At 43.1% G+C, this 13,471-nt stretch overlaps 1 protein-coding gene across 4 annotated transcripts in view; it reads left to right on the plus strand.

The window, feature by feature from the left end:
* ADSS2 (adenylosuccinate synthase 2) overlaps positions 1–7,997 on the plus strand; it is a 36,741-nt gene extending 28,744 nt beyond the window's left edge. For 3 of the 4 annotated variants that reach the window (XM_023247274.2, XM_019821486.3, XM_045049413.1), the window contains exons 10-13: positions 967–1,091; positions 2,320–2,417; positions 5,249–5,398; positions 6,816–7,997. In XM_023247274.2, coding sequence (XP_023103042.1) covers positions 967–1,091; positions 2,320–2,417; positions 5,249–5,398; positions 6,816–6,868 — 426 coding nt within the window. In that variant the 3' untranslated portion in view covers positions 6,869–7,997. Of the gene's footprint in view, positions 1–966; positions 1,092–2,319; positions 2,418–5,131; positions 5,399–6,815 lie in introns of those variants that run through there. The other variant, XM_023247275.2, reaches the window with a different exon arrangement.
* The last annotated feature ends 5,474 nt before the right edge of the window (positions 7,998–13,471 follow it).

The following is a 13,471-nucleotide window of genomic DNA, read 5'->3' on the forward strand; positions in this document are numbered from 1 at the left end:
CTACGAGAAGGTGGGTACACGAGGGAGATTAAGGTGGTGGAGGAGGAAGAGGTGGTTAAAAATAACGGCTGCCTTGCACTAGGAGCCTGTCAGGAACCAGGGCTGAGGAGAGTGACCTCCGGACCTGGGCTAACCTTCGCCGACACTCAGTGGTGGCGATGGCGGGCCAAGCACTGTTGAAGTGTTGTATACTCAGGAGCTCTGTGGACCTCACGACAGCTCAGGGAGCTGGGTGGTGTCACCAACCCCTGTCCCCCCCCCCCCGCCCCCCGCTTCTACGCATGAGGAAACTGAGGCACGGAGAGTCACCATAACTTGCACATAGACAGACAGGGCTGGGATTCAAACCTGACAGAGCAGCAGTCTAAAAACTACATAGTTGTGTCAATGTCAGAATATGAGAGGTAATGACTTTAATCGGAAAGGTGTAAAGTAGGGAATAGATAGACCATGGACGGAAGGTTAGGTTGTAGACAATGGCTGTGGCTTAGAACTTGGAGCGCTGTTGTCGACCTTCCTTCTCTTTGAAAGGGCATCGTGCCGTTAGCGACTCCTTGCTAGCTGAGAGTTTGTCTTCCGGTTTTCAGGAAGATCATCGGACTACAGTTGTTCTTGCAAATAATTGGCTTGTCTTTTGTAATAAATACTTACTGACAACTTTGTTTTTCATATGTAGCATTTATTATTCTCATATGTTAATCTAAATCTTAAGAAGTTATCTGACATCATAAAAATTGCTGGTTTTCAAGAAATGGTAAAAAACGAAGCCAAAGGTGGATCGCTTCCAAATAATGCCTCACGCAACATCCATCATCTGGATGGAATTCTGTCTTCCACTTCGTTAGTTTTTGAGAGATGTTCATTTCTAGGAGACTTCGACTTGTTATATGATCTTAGATATAATTAATTCTACTAGATTTACAGCACTGGGAGTGTAGTCCAAAAGCCCTATTTTTGATTTCCCAGGAAATTGGAGAATTACTACAAACAAGAGGTCGCGAGTTTGGGGTAACCACTGGAAGGAAAAGAAGGTGTGGCTGGCTGGACCTCGTTTTGCTCAAATACGCTCATATGATTAATGGATTTACTGCGTGAGTATTCTCGGAAACATTTATTTCAGGCAAGTACAGGAGGGTTCGTGACCAAAGGTTAGTTTTTGTGGAGTGCAACCTTAAGAGTAGTATCCTGGTGGTAGTGTCACTCTTTAGCCCCCAAATGCAATTGTAGCTCAAAGTGCAGGGGGCCCAAGATCCAGGGGAAGGGTGTCCAAGGGGAAGGACCCCACGTTGTCTTCCTAGACATCTGGGTTGGGAAAAAGGAATCAGGATCCTCCACATGCAAGTGTAGAGGGAAGTAAGATAAGTAGGTAGATGGGTTGGCACACTTTGCCTTCATGGAGAGGAGGCAGTATGACCGACCTGGTGCATGGGCTTGATGAATGTCTAACTCCTGTTTTCAAATCTCCGACTCACGCGTTGTGCTGTGGCTTTGGGCAAGTTCATCTTTCTGTGCCTTTTTTCATCATCTTTAAAACCTAGATGATGATACCGACTTCACACGAGTATTTTGAAAATTGGGCGAGAAATACAGTGAGAGCGTACAGCACGCTGCCTGGCTCCCTGAAAATGCTCAGTAAAAGTTGCTATGAACACATATACGCAAATATGTAAATAACCGTATTCGTGTCTCTGTTACTCTGGGTTAGCTTCTAGCAAAGAGCAAAATAAAGAATAAAAAGATACCTTGTGGATGAGATTCTCAAACCTGTTATTTTATCTAATGCCATAGATTTCCCCTTAAGTTATTTCCCAGTCAGTTTATTGGGAGATTGGATGTATCATGAAGAGGTCCTTGATGTGGTTCCCTTACTCTGCTTTGACAGTTTCTGAGCAGAAGGGCGGAGGCGATGGTGACTAGAGTGGCGAGATGAGGGCCTATGGTGTATGCATAAATGTCCATGTATCTTGTCATCCTCTCTGTGGGACAGCGAGTTCTGCCGAGTCCCATAGACTGCGTCCTTTACACCGGGCTGCTGCCCCTCACGTGTGTGTTGATCCCTCATAAGAAAGCTAAGCAAGATGGTGTGGGTCAGTCAGGGAAGGTGGAATTATGAGAGCTCCTCACAAGTAGGTAAGTCATTTTTGTATCATGAGGAAAATGCACGCTTTATGTGTGGTGCACTTCAGAAGATAATCCTAACCAGTTTTCAGAATTGCTTTGGAATGCCTAGCTTGGTACGAATTCTTTACTTCCTCATCGCGTTAGATGTTAGGGCCTCGAAGAGTCTGCTCTTTTAACGTTGCCTCTCCTTCCACTTAGGTTGGCACTTACCAAATTGGATATTTTGGACATGTTTACGGAAATCAAAGTTGGGGTTGCTTACAAGCTCGATGGTGAAATCATACCTCATTTCCCAGGTATGTTCTTCAGTCTGCGGTACACAGAACGTTACAGGGCATCAGGGGATGTGTTAGAGCAGTCTCCAATAGCTCTCCCGCATGGTCGGTGACAGGTAGCCACAGGGTTGCCCTGTCCTTTGGGAACCGCGCGAGTATAGTCACTTGTCACTGGCCTCAGTTTCGTAGCTGCCACGCGTTTGGGTTCCGGGTTGCAGGATGCATGTGTTCAGACTCAAAGGAAGAAAGAAGAAACGTGGCAGTTCTGAGCTCAGCGATGCGGCCCCTGAATCTCACCTTCCCTATTTTGAAAGTGACTTCTTCATAGGTGTTCTGCTCCCCACCCCTCCCCCCCCCTTGAGAAATGTGGAGTAGAAGAGTGCTGCCTGTAAGGGTAAGCAGGCTCTTAATACATTAACCCACCCCGTCCTTCAAGCCACACAAGTGGTTTTGTCTAATCTCCTGTGTCAAGAGTGGGTGGTTGTAAGGAGACTTCCCACATGAGGCAATGTGTTTCTTCAAGCATATCCGTAGCTACATGATTTTTTCAGTTACTCAGGAAGTTCAATAAATGTTACCAGCTTTCAGAAATAGGAACTAACTGTTCATTTGTTTAGTCATCCTGTAAGACGGGGGATCCGCCAAACAAAGGAATATCTACTAGCTTAATGAAGCTTGTAGGTTGGTGGGTGTTGTGGCTTGCTAATGGCGACCAGTCCTTGGGAACCGAGGGTCGCTGCAAGTTCTCGGAAACCCCTTGAAAGCCATTTTCTGTTAGTCTGACAGCTGGGCCGTCTCCAGTTTGGTTTCTCGTGACTGTTTTTTAAGTTGATTGTGGTTCACTACTATTACTTCTTTTTTTTTTTTTTTTTTTTTAGTTTTTTTAAATTTATTTATTTATTTTTGAGAGACCGAGAATCAGCGGGGGAGGGGCAGAGAGAGAGGGAGACAGAGAATCCGAAGCAGGCTGCACACTGTCAGAGCAGAGCCTGATACGGAGCTCGAACGCATGAACCGTGAGATCATGACCTGGGCCGATGTCAGACGCGTAACTGACTGAGCCACCCAGGTGCCCCATGGATCTCTATTTCTGTCTAATGACTTCTGGGTGAATGCGCTTATGTTGTAGTGACTCAGATTCCGTTACCTCCCTCTGAAGAGTATTGGTTCTTGTTTTAGGGGACAGTTGAATTACTGGCTGATCATCTTGAACTTGCATGAGCTTGGTTTTCCACTGTGTTTCTATAGTTACAGGAAGAACCCAAGGTGTTTCCCAAGCCTCTAACCTGGTGTGAGTCCGTCTACAAATTCTATTTCCTCTGTGGATCTTGGCAGAGGTTGTTTTTAGGCTTTGTTGTAGAGGGTCTGCGGTCAGTTGTACTCCGGCGCATCGTTTTTAATTTTTTTTTAATGTTTATTTTTGAGAGAGAGAGAGAGAGAGAGAGAGAGAGAGAGAGAGCGAGCATGCACAAGCAGGGGAGAGGCAGAGAGAGAGAGGGAGACACAGAATCCAAAGCAGGCTCCAGGCTCTGAGCTGTCAGCACAGAACCCGACGCGGGGCTCGAACTGGTGAACCGTGAGGTCGTGATGTGAGCTGAAGTCAGACGCTTAACCTACTGATCATCGTTATTTAAATGAAGCAGTGTTTCTGCTGTCTCGGCTGCTGCCAGGAGAGTTACTGGGGTATAAAGAGATCTCTCCAATGTGGCAGTGCTGGCTGGAGCTTCAGTGTAGTCTGTCCCTTCCCTTCCGACAGCACTGTTGGAACTCTAGAACCTGTCGCACTCAACTGTGGCCCCTGCTGTCCGTAAGCCTCCAGGGGTCCCAGTCTTAGCATGTAAAGGTGAACGTTAGCCGGGGGACTTTCACAGGGTCTCTGAGGGGTGGGAGCTCTCTGTATAGCTCCTTCCTTTCTGACGCTTGGACCGTGATCCTCACTGCTTCAGCCTCCCTGAAATCTGGTATCTGCCTTCTCAGTCAGTGGGACCGTTGTTCTCCTCTGACTCCGGTGTCCTGACCTTTAGTCGTCAGGACATTGTCCCTGGGCAGATGGTGGAGTTGTTTTCAGGACTTGCTCGTGAGTTTCCTTTTTCTCAGAAACTGCAGCTTTGTGCCGCCTGTGGTCTACGTTGACCGGTTGTGGGATATGCGCTGCTCCTTCCAGCGGAGGGTGGTCTCTGGGGAAATTCTGAACCTGATCCTCAGCAGGGGTGCTTCCGCAGCAGGGGGGTGGGGGGGCAGGGCCTCCACCCGGAAGCGGGAAATCTGGATGGTACACCACAGCAGGCACCGTACTGCCTCTGGTCGAAGAAACTGTTCTTACTTTCGTAGGCTTTTAGTTTCTACCAGGGGGTACAGAGAAAACGGTTAGGTGAGATCATGAAGAAAATTTCCAGCTAAGCTTTTGTGCAGTCACCAAAATCATAGATTTCCCAGATGAGAGCGAGTCCGCCAGTCTCCTTTCTGTGAGATTGCTGCCTTTATGCAGGTCCGCAGCCTCTAATCCACGGTGTGGAAATCTGGAAAGCTCTAAAAAATGGAAAGGTCGGCACCAAAGTCAGACCTGACCTGAGTTGATATTAGAACCAATCATCTATCTGCTTCGAGTGAATAATCTGGTGGCTGCAGGAATGTGTTTGATTATAAAAATACCGCCTCAAATGGTAAATGTACTGTTTGACCTTCCTAAACTCTGGAGGAAAACAAAACAAAACATTTTTTTCTGCATTTCAAAGCGCATCTGGCTCCAAGGATTTTGAGAAGAGATCAGGAACCTGTGACCTAGCAAATCACTTATTTAGCAATAGACAGTGTTATACCATGAGAAAGCATACATCCTCTTTAACTTGCAGCAAACCAAGAAGTCTTAAATAAAGTTGAAGTTCAATACAAGACTCTCCCAGGTTGGAACACAGATATATCAAATGCAAGGACATTTAAAGAGCTCCCTGTTAATGCACAAAATTACGTTCGATTTATTGAAGATGAGCTTCAAATTCCAGGTAAATATAAACTCTTTATGAACAGCCATCTCTACTTTTTCTCTGCTTCTAACTTGACTGTATCTTTGAGATGGGATTAGAGGAAGATCATTGTTAATTTGTAGAGTGCTCATGATTTGTATAAATGCCCAGGAAGATACAAAATAATCCTATTTCTTAGGATAAATGTAATCACCTTTCTTTAAGTCCTTCAGATGCCTGAAGACAGCAGGTTACTTTTACACTTACGCTCGTTGCTTTCTCCCTCCTAGTTTTTTTTGTTTTTCTGTTTTTTTAAGTTTATTTATTTTTGACAGAGACAGAGTGCGAGCATGAGCTGGGGAGGGGCAGAGAGAGAGAGGGAGGGAGGCACAGAATCCGGAGCAGGCTCCAGGCTCCTAGCCGTCAGCACAGAGTCTGACGCGGGGCTCGAACTCACGAACCGTGAGATCATGACCTGAGCTGAAGTCGGACGCTCAACCGACCCAGCCACCCGGGCGCCCCGCTTTCTCCCTCTTAGTAACAAACCCTTTTGTGTCTTCATCTCCACCAAAAATGGTTGGCAGTCTTTCCATTCCGGGTTAAAGCACCCTTGGGAGTTGGGGGTGTTTCTTGAACAATTAGGGAATAACAGGTACAGAAAATAGGCGATCCAATTTGAAAAGATCTACAAGAAGAGCAAAGAAGAAACCCACATTAAGAAACAAATCTAAGCTGGCCAGGGAGTTAGGCATAACCAAGCGGTGGCTCTGACCAGTTACCGGAAGTCTTTCTTTTTGACACAGTGCTTTCTTTGCTCTTCTGCTCCTCTCAAATACAAGTCTGGTTTTCCACATTGCTAGCTGTCCTGAGCAGCCTGGTGCCAGAGTTAAGTCAGCATGTTTGCTGTGGCTCTCAGTCAGCATTGTGTTGAAACACAAGCAGTAGTGACTTTGACAGTGACTTGTATAAAAGACCATAAAGGTGTGGTACGATGTTGAGAGATTCCTATAGACTGGTCCGGGCTCTGCAAGCTAAAATGGCATTTGCTTCCAGCCCCTTCTCCTTTCTTGGGATATAAAAGTTATGCTGATACTTGCAGAACCTCCTAGCATCCTGTATTTATCAGATGCTGATCTAGTTCTTAGGGACGTGATCAAGGGTTCTTTCGGTCTCTGCTGGTTTGGGCCAGTATCTTACTGACCTAATTATCAGGCATCGACAACTTGGAAATACCCCTCGATTAACACTGGAACCGGTAAATCTCACACCTGTGCTGGATGCCGACTGCACGTTCTGTTTAGAAATCAGCACGGTCTGCTGTCAGGACAGCCACGGATAGCAAAAGACACCTGGCAAAGCTAAATAGTGACACCGGGAAAAGTGGGGACCTTTTCATCCCAAGGATCGAACATTATAAACAAATTAATACTCTTCTTCTTTTTTTCCCCCATCCCAGTTAAATGGATCGGTGTAGGTAAATCCAGAGAATCTATGATTCAGCTCTTTTAAGGACCACCTCCAGTGACACAAGAAACACTCCTTGAGGAGGCGGGGGGGGGAGAGGACTTTCTGAAATACTTCATTTATGATCTGCAAATTTCGAGCATAAAGACATCGGGGTGAGTTTCGAGAATAAAGACATTGGAGTGAGTTTCAAGCCCTGCAGGTGTTCCCAGTCATTTAAGGCGGCTGGCTGGTGTGGAGAGAAACTTCGGCGCGGTCCAGGGTCCGCCGCCTTCGCTGGCAGAGTCGCCGAGTCACGTTTTCCTCCTGCTCACGGTGCCACGTTTCCCTTCAGTGTTCAGTCCTAGTACGATCCATGTTCGAAATCTAAGAGAATTCCTTCCAGTGTAGTTCTTCTTCATGACTGTTGTTGTGCTTTGTTAGGTTTCACCTCTATTAAATGGTAAGAACAATTAATGCAGTTTTGCACAAATATTTTTACATTCTGGTCATTCAATTTGTCGTTGTAATCTTTGCTGTTAGAAAAAAAGGATGAAAAGAAGGGTTCTGTAAACTTTTGTAATGCTATAAGTTCTGTTTAACTTGTGAACTGTTTAGTTTCTGCTGAGACCATTGCAAATTTGAGCTTTGGCAGGGGGGGAGGGGGTTATAGTCGTGTGTCCTTTAATTTGTACAGAACACAAAACTTACTTCTCTCTGTAAATTATTTAATACATTGAACATTTAATTAAATGTTTGGAGAAGGGCGTTCCCTAAGACAACAATCTTAATGTTAAAAAAAAAATTAGTCATTAAAAGATCATTGTGCTAACTGGTGGATATTTTTCTTTAATTTCAGGCATTAACTCTGAAATGTATAGCTGTCATTTTTTTTATCTTACCATTATTTCTAAACCTAGTGGATTGATTTTTCAACATTGTGCCTGCCGGTTTGCCTACAAAATCATCTATAAGTGTCCAAATGAATTCAAATTGTTGGTCATAATTTTGATTGTGCCTTTATTTTTTTTCTTTCTTGGGAAAAAAAGAGGTGTTGTTCTGACAGTTAGGCGTCACGTAGTGTGTTGTAGATTATCCTCTGATGAACTATTTTAAATGTTTAAATTAGGTGCCACTTAAATTTATTTTATTATACCATCAATAGCTGATTAAAATGAACCAAATATTTCTAGTATGGTTTGTGTATTGTGTTTTTGTTCCGTAGGAGAAGTACTAGCAACACTTGGATATAGAAGCAGCAGCTTTCTCCCTGTAGAATGTAGGGATGAGGTGGGGAGAGATCAAAACAGAATCTTAGAAAAGAACATTAACCTCTTTTGTCTTCACCAGACATACTTTCGTTGATACTAAGTTCAGAAAGTTCTGCGAGAGAGGCAGCCTTGTTGGTTTCAATAAACAAAAAGGATCGTACAGATGATCTTACAAGCCCATTATGGGTCAATAATGGCTTTTATGTAAAAATAACTTATATTTCGTATACAATAAATAATTTTTATTTTTTTCAGCAGAAATTGGATGGGCTTTTATTTCTCCTAACGCTTTATCTTCCTGCTCGAATTTCAAATTAGGTTGAGTTGAAATTAGGCTTTTAAGTTCACATTCTCATCTTGGCTGTAAGCGTTGCTTTACTGAAACATAATTTTAGTAATGGTCCAGAGGCAGATGTGAAGAACTCACTTACCAAAGAGATTACTTTAAAAATAAATAAACTTAAAAAAAAAAACCCACAAAACTGTCTTGGGGGCTCCTGGCTGGCTCAGCCAGAAGAGCATGTGACTCTTGATCTTGGGTCATGAGTTTGAGCCCCACATTGGGTGTAGAGATTACCAAAAAAATAAATAAACTTTAAAAAAGAAAAAAAAAAAACTCATTCTCTGAATCACTGATTTTTCTTTCCCCCCTCCAAAAAACATGAATCTCCTATGGACGTTGATAGACATTGACTCCTTTTTGACTAGGTTGATTGATTCTCTCCTCTCTGTGAGCTGTTTGCTAATTAAATTGGTTAAGAGAGAGGTTCTGTTCTTCAGATACATCTCAGTCTTTGAAGTCCCAGGTAACTATATTCCAGTAATAAGTCTTCACTAACAAGTGTGTATGCTAGAATCTGCTAGGTGTTGGGTATTTTGTCGTGGGGCAGCATGTCAGATAAACATACTTGCGAGGGATATGTGCTACGATGGGAAAGTGCAGGGTGCCGTGAAACAGAAACAGAACTTAATGTAAGTCTGGAAAGGGTCAGAGAAGGCCTTTAGCAGAAATAGCATTCAAACGGACCAAAAGGATGAGTAGTCAGAGGGCCGTGCAAAGGCCTGGAGGCTGGAAACACTTGGAAAGTTGGAGGAACAAAATGAGTGAGGGGCTGGCGAGGCTGATGAGGTTGGCAAGAAGTTGGAGGAGGACCCCACCAAATAACCAAAATATGTTTCCTCTAAAAGGAAAGCATTAGGCCAAAACGCTTAAGGGGGCCTAATGGGGAAACGGAAAAACTAAAACAGAAAAGTGCACTCCAGATCTCAAAGCTCAGTAGAAGGTAACTAGACGGCAGAACAAGAAGTTTCCACGGGGAGACGGCCTATTTAGTATATACTTTTTATATATTAACTGACTGATGTAGCCAAATGTCCTCCACAAATGAGTATGTGAATTTAATGCCGTTCCGGTCAGAATTGCCAGGGGGTTGTCTACGGGGCAAAATTGCGCTGAAGCTTTGGTGGAAAATGAATGTGCAAGAATTCCTAAGATATTTTTGAAAAAAGAATGTGTTGAGAGGTGTTTCCCCACCAGATGTTAAAGACATTATAACGCTACTGTAGTCAAAGTATGTGATCCTGTCATGGGAATGAACAAAGAAGGAAAATGGACTGGACATTTCAGAAATAGACGCGACCTACGTGCACATAGGAGCTTGATATGGGCTAAAAATGGCATTTCGTGTCATTGGGAAAAGGATGCATTAAAGAAATGACAGCAAGGAGGGGTTGTGTTTGGGGGCATGGGCTAAATGGGCAAGGGGCATTAAGGAAGACAATTGTTGGAATGAGCACTGGTTGTCATACGTAAGGGATGAATCACTGGAATCTACTAAAATCATTATTGCACTATATTGGGTATAAATTAAAAAATAAATAAGGGCACCTGGGTGGCTCAGTCGGTTAAGCATCCTACTGCGGCTCAGGTCATGATTTCACAGCTCGTGAGTTCGTGCCCCGCATCGGGCTCTGTGCTGACAGCTCAGAGCCTGGAGCCTGCTTCGGATTCTGTGTCTCCCTCTCTCTCTGCTCCTCCCCAGGTCAACCTCTGTCTGTCTCTCTCCTTCAAAAATAAATAAATATTATATATTTTTTAAATAAATAAAATTTTAAAAAATGACAACAAATACAATCTCAAATATGAACTTCAGATTGAATAAAATTCAAATTAAAAATTTTTTTAACCAATGAAAGTAATAAAGGAAAATAACTTCAGGAGAGCCTTCTAAACAAAAGTAGGAAGCTTGTAAACCCTAAAGAAGTATGTACAGATTTGACCAAAGTAAAAATTTTTAAATACTTATGGACAAAGCTCATTAAAAAACAAACAAACAAAAACAAACAAAAAAGACCCCTGGGAAAACAACAAACTGGGAGAAAAGATTTCAATACATATCCTTTATATACAAAGAGCTAGCACAAGTAAGAATGTGACAGCTAATGAAAGATGGACCAAGTAATAGGTGCTAGTCAATCCACAGGAAAATAAATGTAAATGGCCCAAAACATGAAAAGGCATTCACTTTCGCCTACAGACAGGAAGTCGTAAGTTAACACAATGAGATCCCACTTGTCATCTCTGAGTGTTAAATATGCAACATTAGAGCTATGGTGTTTTCATGTACTGCCCGCAGGGGGAGTTACTGCAATATGGGGAATCAATTTGCAATTTCTGATACAATTTCACTTAGAATCGCATCCACCTCTGTAGAATCTACCCAAGAGGGAAAGTAAGTTGTTATCACCTTTATGCACACCATCATTCTGTCTTCCTTAGAGGCTTCTTGGTCTGATTTTGTTTTATTTTTGTCAAAGGTCTACATACGTATGGTTTTTATTGAAATGACTTTATTGAGGTACAATATTTTAAAATGCTTGTTTACTTTTGAGAGAGAGAGAGAGAGAGACAGAGCATGAACGGTGGAGGGACAGAGAGAGAGGGAGACACAGAATCTGAAGCAGGCTCCAGGCTCTGCACTGTCAGCACAAAGCCCAATGTGGGGCTTGAACTCACAAACCATGAGATCATGACCTGAGCTGACTTCGGACGCTTAACTGACTGAGCCACCCAGGCACCCTGAGATATAATTTATAGACCATAAAATTCACCTGTTCTAAGAATACAGTTTGGTGATTTAGGGCCACCTGGGTGGCTCAGTCAGTTATGCATCTGACTCGATTTTGGCTCAGGTCATGATCTCATGGTTTGCGAGTTCGAACTCTGCATAGGGCTCTGCGCTGACAATGTGGAGCCCCTTTTGGACCTCTGTCTCCCTTTCTGCTCATCCCCTGCTCATTGTCTCTCTGTCTCTCAAAAATAAATATAAAGAAGAAGAAGAAGAAGAAGAAGAAGAAGTCTTTTGCCTAACTCAAGGTCATATATGCTGTCTAGAGGTCACTCACTTTAGATCCAAAAATACAAGTAGGTTGAAAGTGAAAGAATGGAAAAAGATATTCTAATGTCACAAAATAGACTAAGTCAAAAATTATTACAGGAGACAAAGGGCTTTATGTATGGATAAAAGGGTCAAGTCACCAAGGGATATAATAATTTTAAACATGTACTCACCAAACAACAGAGCCCCCAAATATATGAAACAAATGCTGATGGATTTGAAGGGAGACGTAGTTCTACGATAACAGTTGGGAGTCTTCAATACCCAACTTTCAATGATTTATAGAACATTTAGATGCAAGATCAGTAAGGAGATCGAAAACATGATCAACACTATAAACCAGCCAGACTTAACAGACATCTATGGAACCCTTCACCCCAAAATAGTAGAGTACACACTCTTTTCACGCATACATGGGACATTCTCCAGGACAGACCCTATGTTCGGTCACAAAACCAGTCTCAGATTTAAAAATATTGAAAACCAGGGGCTCCTGGGTGGCTCAGTCGGTTGAGCGTCCCACTTGGGCTCAGATCATGGTCTCGGGGTCTATGAGTTTGAGCCCCGCGTCGGGCTCTGTGCCGACAGCTTGGAGCCCGGAGCCTGCTTCGGATTCTGTGTCTCCCTCTCTCTCTCTGCCCCTCCCCAGCTCGCACTTTGTCTCTCAAAAATAAACATTAAGAAAAAGTTTTTTTTAAATACTGAAATCCTACAGAGTACCTTTGATCACAATGGCACAATGCTAGAAATCAGTAACAGAAGGAAAACCGAAAAATTCACAGTGGAAATTTAAGAACACACACTCAGCCAAATGAGTCAAAGAAGAACTCCCAGAGGAAAGGAGGAAACACAAAGAGGAGAACGTGCAGCAAACATGGGCAGAGCCCCACGGGAAATTGGTAGCAGTGAAAAGTTTCACATCAAGACCCTAACTTTCCACCTTAAGGAGCTAAAAAAAGAAAGCAAACTCAACCCAAAACCAGTAAAAGGAAGGAAACGAGTAGAGTCAAGAGTAACAAAATAGAGACTAGAAAACAGAGAATATCAGTGAAACCAAAAGCTGGTAATTTTTATTTTCTGTGTTTTCGTGTGCTTGGCCACAGCCGAGACCTTTGCGTTTGAGCAGCTTCCTGGTCCTTAGCTCTGTGAAAACGTTTCCCTGATGATTTCCTCTAATTTTCTCTGATGCTTGTTAGGTGGTGGACCCCCTGATTTATTAGTCTGTGTCTCTTCTTTTAAAACAATAATTTTCTTTGTCTTTTGATTCCATATAGAGCTTTTCAGAATTTTCTTCCAATCCTGTCAAATGTTTAATTTTTAGGAATCACGTTTTTAATGACCAAGAGCTTTGGAGAGATGGCGTTTTCATGTTTGTGGATGACGCATCCCTTGTTGGATGACAGTGTTACTTTGTTAGCTTCTTTTCGATTCCTTGGTGTTTCCTCTGGGATCATTTCTTCTCTTTGTCTTTCATGTTTCGTTATTTTTCCAACTCTCTGGTGATCCTTGGCTGGCTCTTCACATCTACGACCAAGGCAGTGGAAAACTACCTAAAACTGTGTTCCCAGGGGGGAAGCCTGTTAACTAGTAGGTTTCACTTTGTGTGTGTGTGGGGGCGGGGGGGGGGGGTTGAGTAGGGATGCTAGGGGCCAGAATGTAGGATTCTTTTCTTTGGGATCATTAATTTCTTTAAAAAAAAACCTGCTAGTTTTTTGCCTGGGGAACTGATGCCCAGTTGTTAAGATAAGGGTATTAACTGTCTATACACGGGCTTTCAATTAATCAATTAATCCTTTTTTTTTTTTTTTTTTTACCATTCCCATAACTCACTACAGCCCTAAGCCACTTCTGGGTTTCTGCATCCAGAACACCTTTAGGATCTGTGGTTGCTGGCAGTCTACCTCCCTGGCTACTTCCCCAGGTTTTCCTTGTCTTGTCTTGTCTTGTCTTGTCTTGTCTTGTCTTGTCTTGTCTTGTCTTGTCTTCTCTTCTCTTCTCTT

This window comes from Felis catus, chromosome F1, assembly GCF_018350175.1.
Source record: "Felis catus isolate Fca126 chromosome F1, F.catus_Fca126_mat1.0, whole genome shotgun sequence".
In the NCBI taxonomy this organism is placed as follows: Eukaryota; Metazoa; Chordata; class Mammalia; order Carnivora; family Felidae; genus Felis; species Felis catus.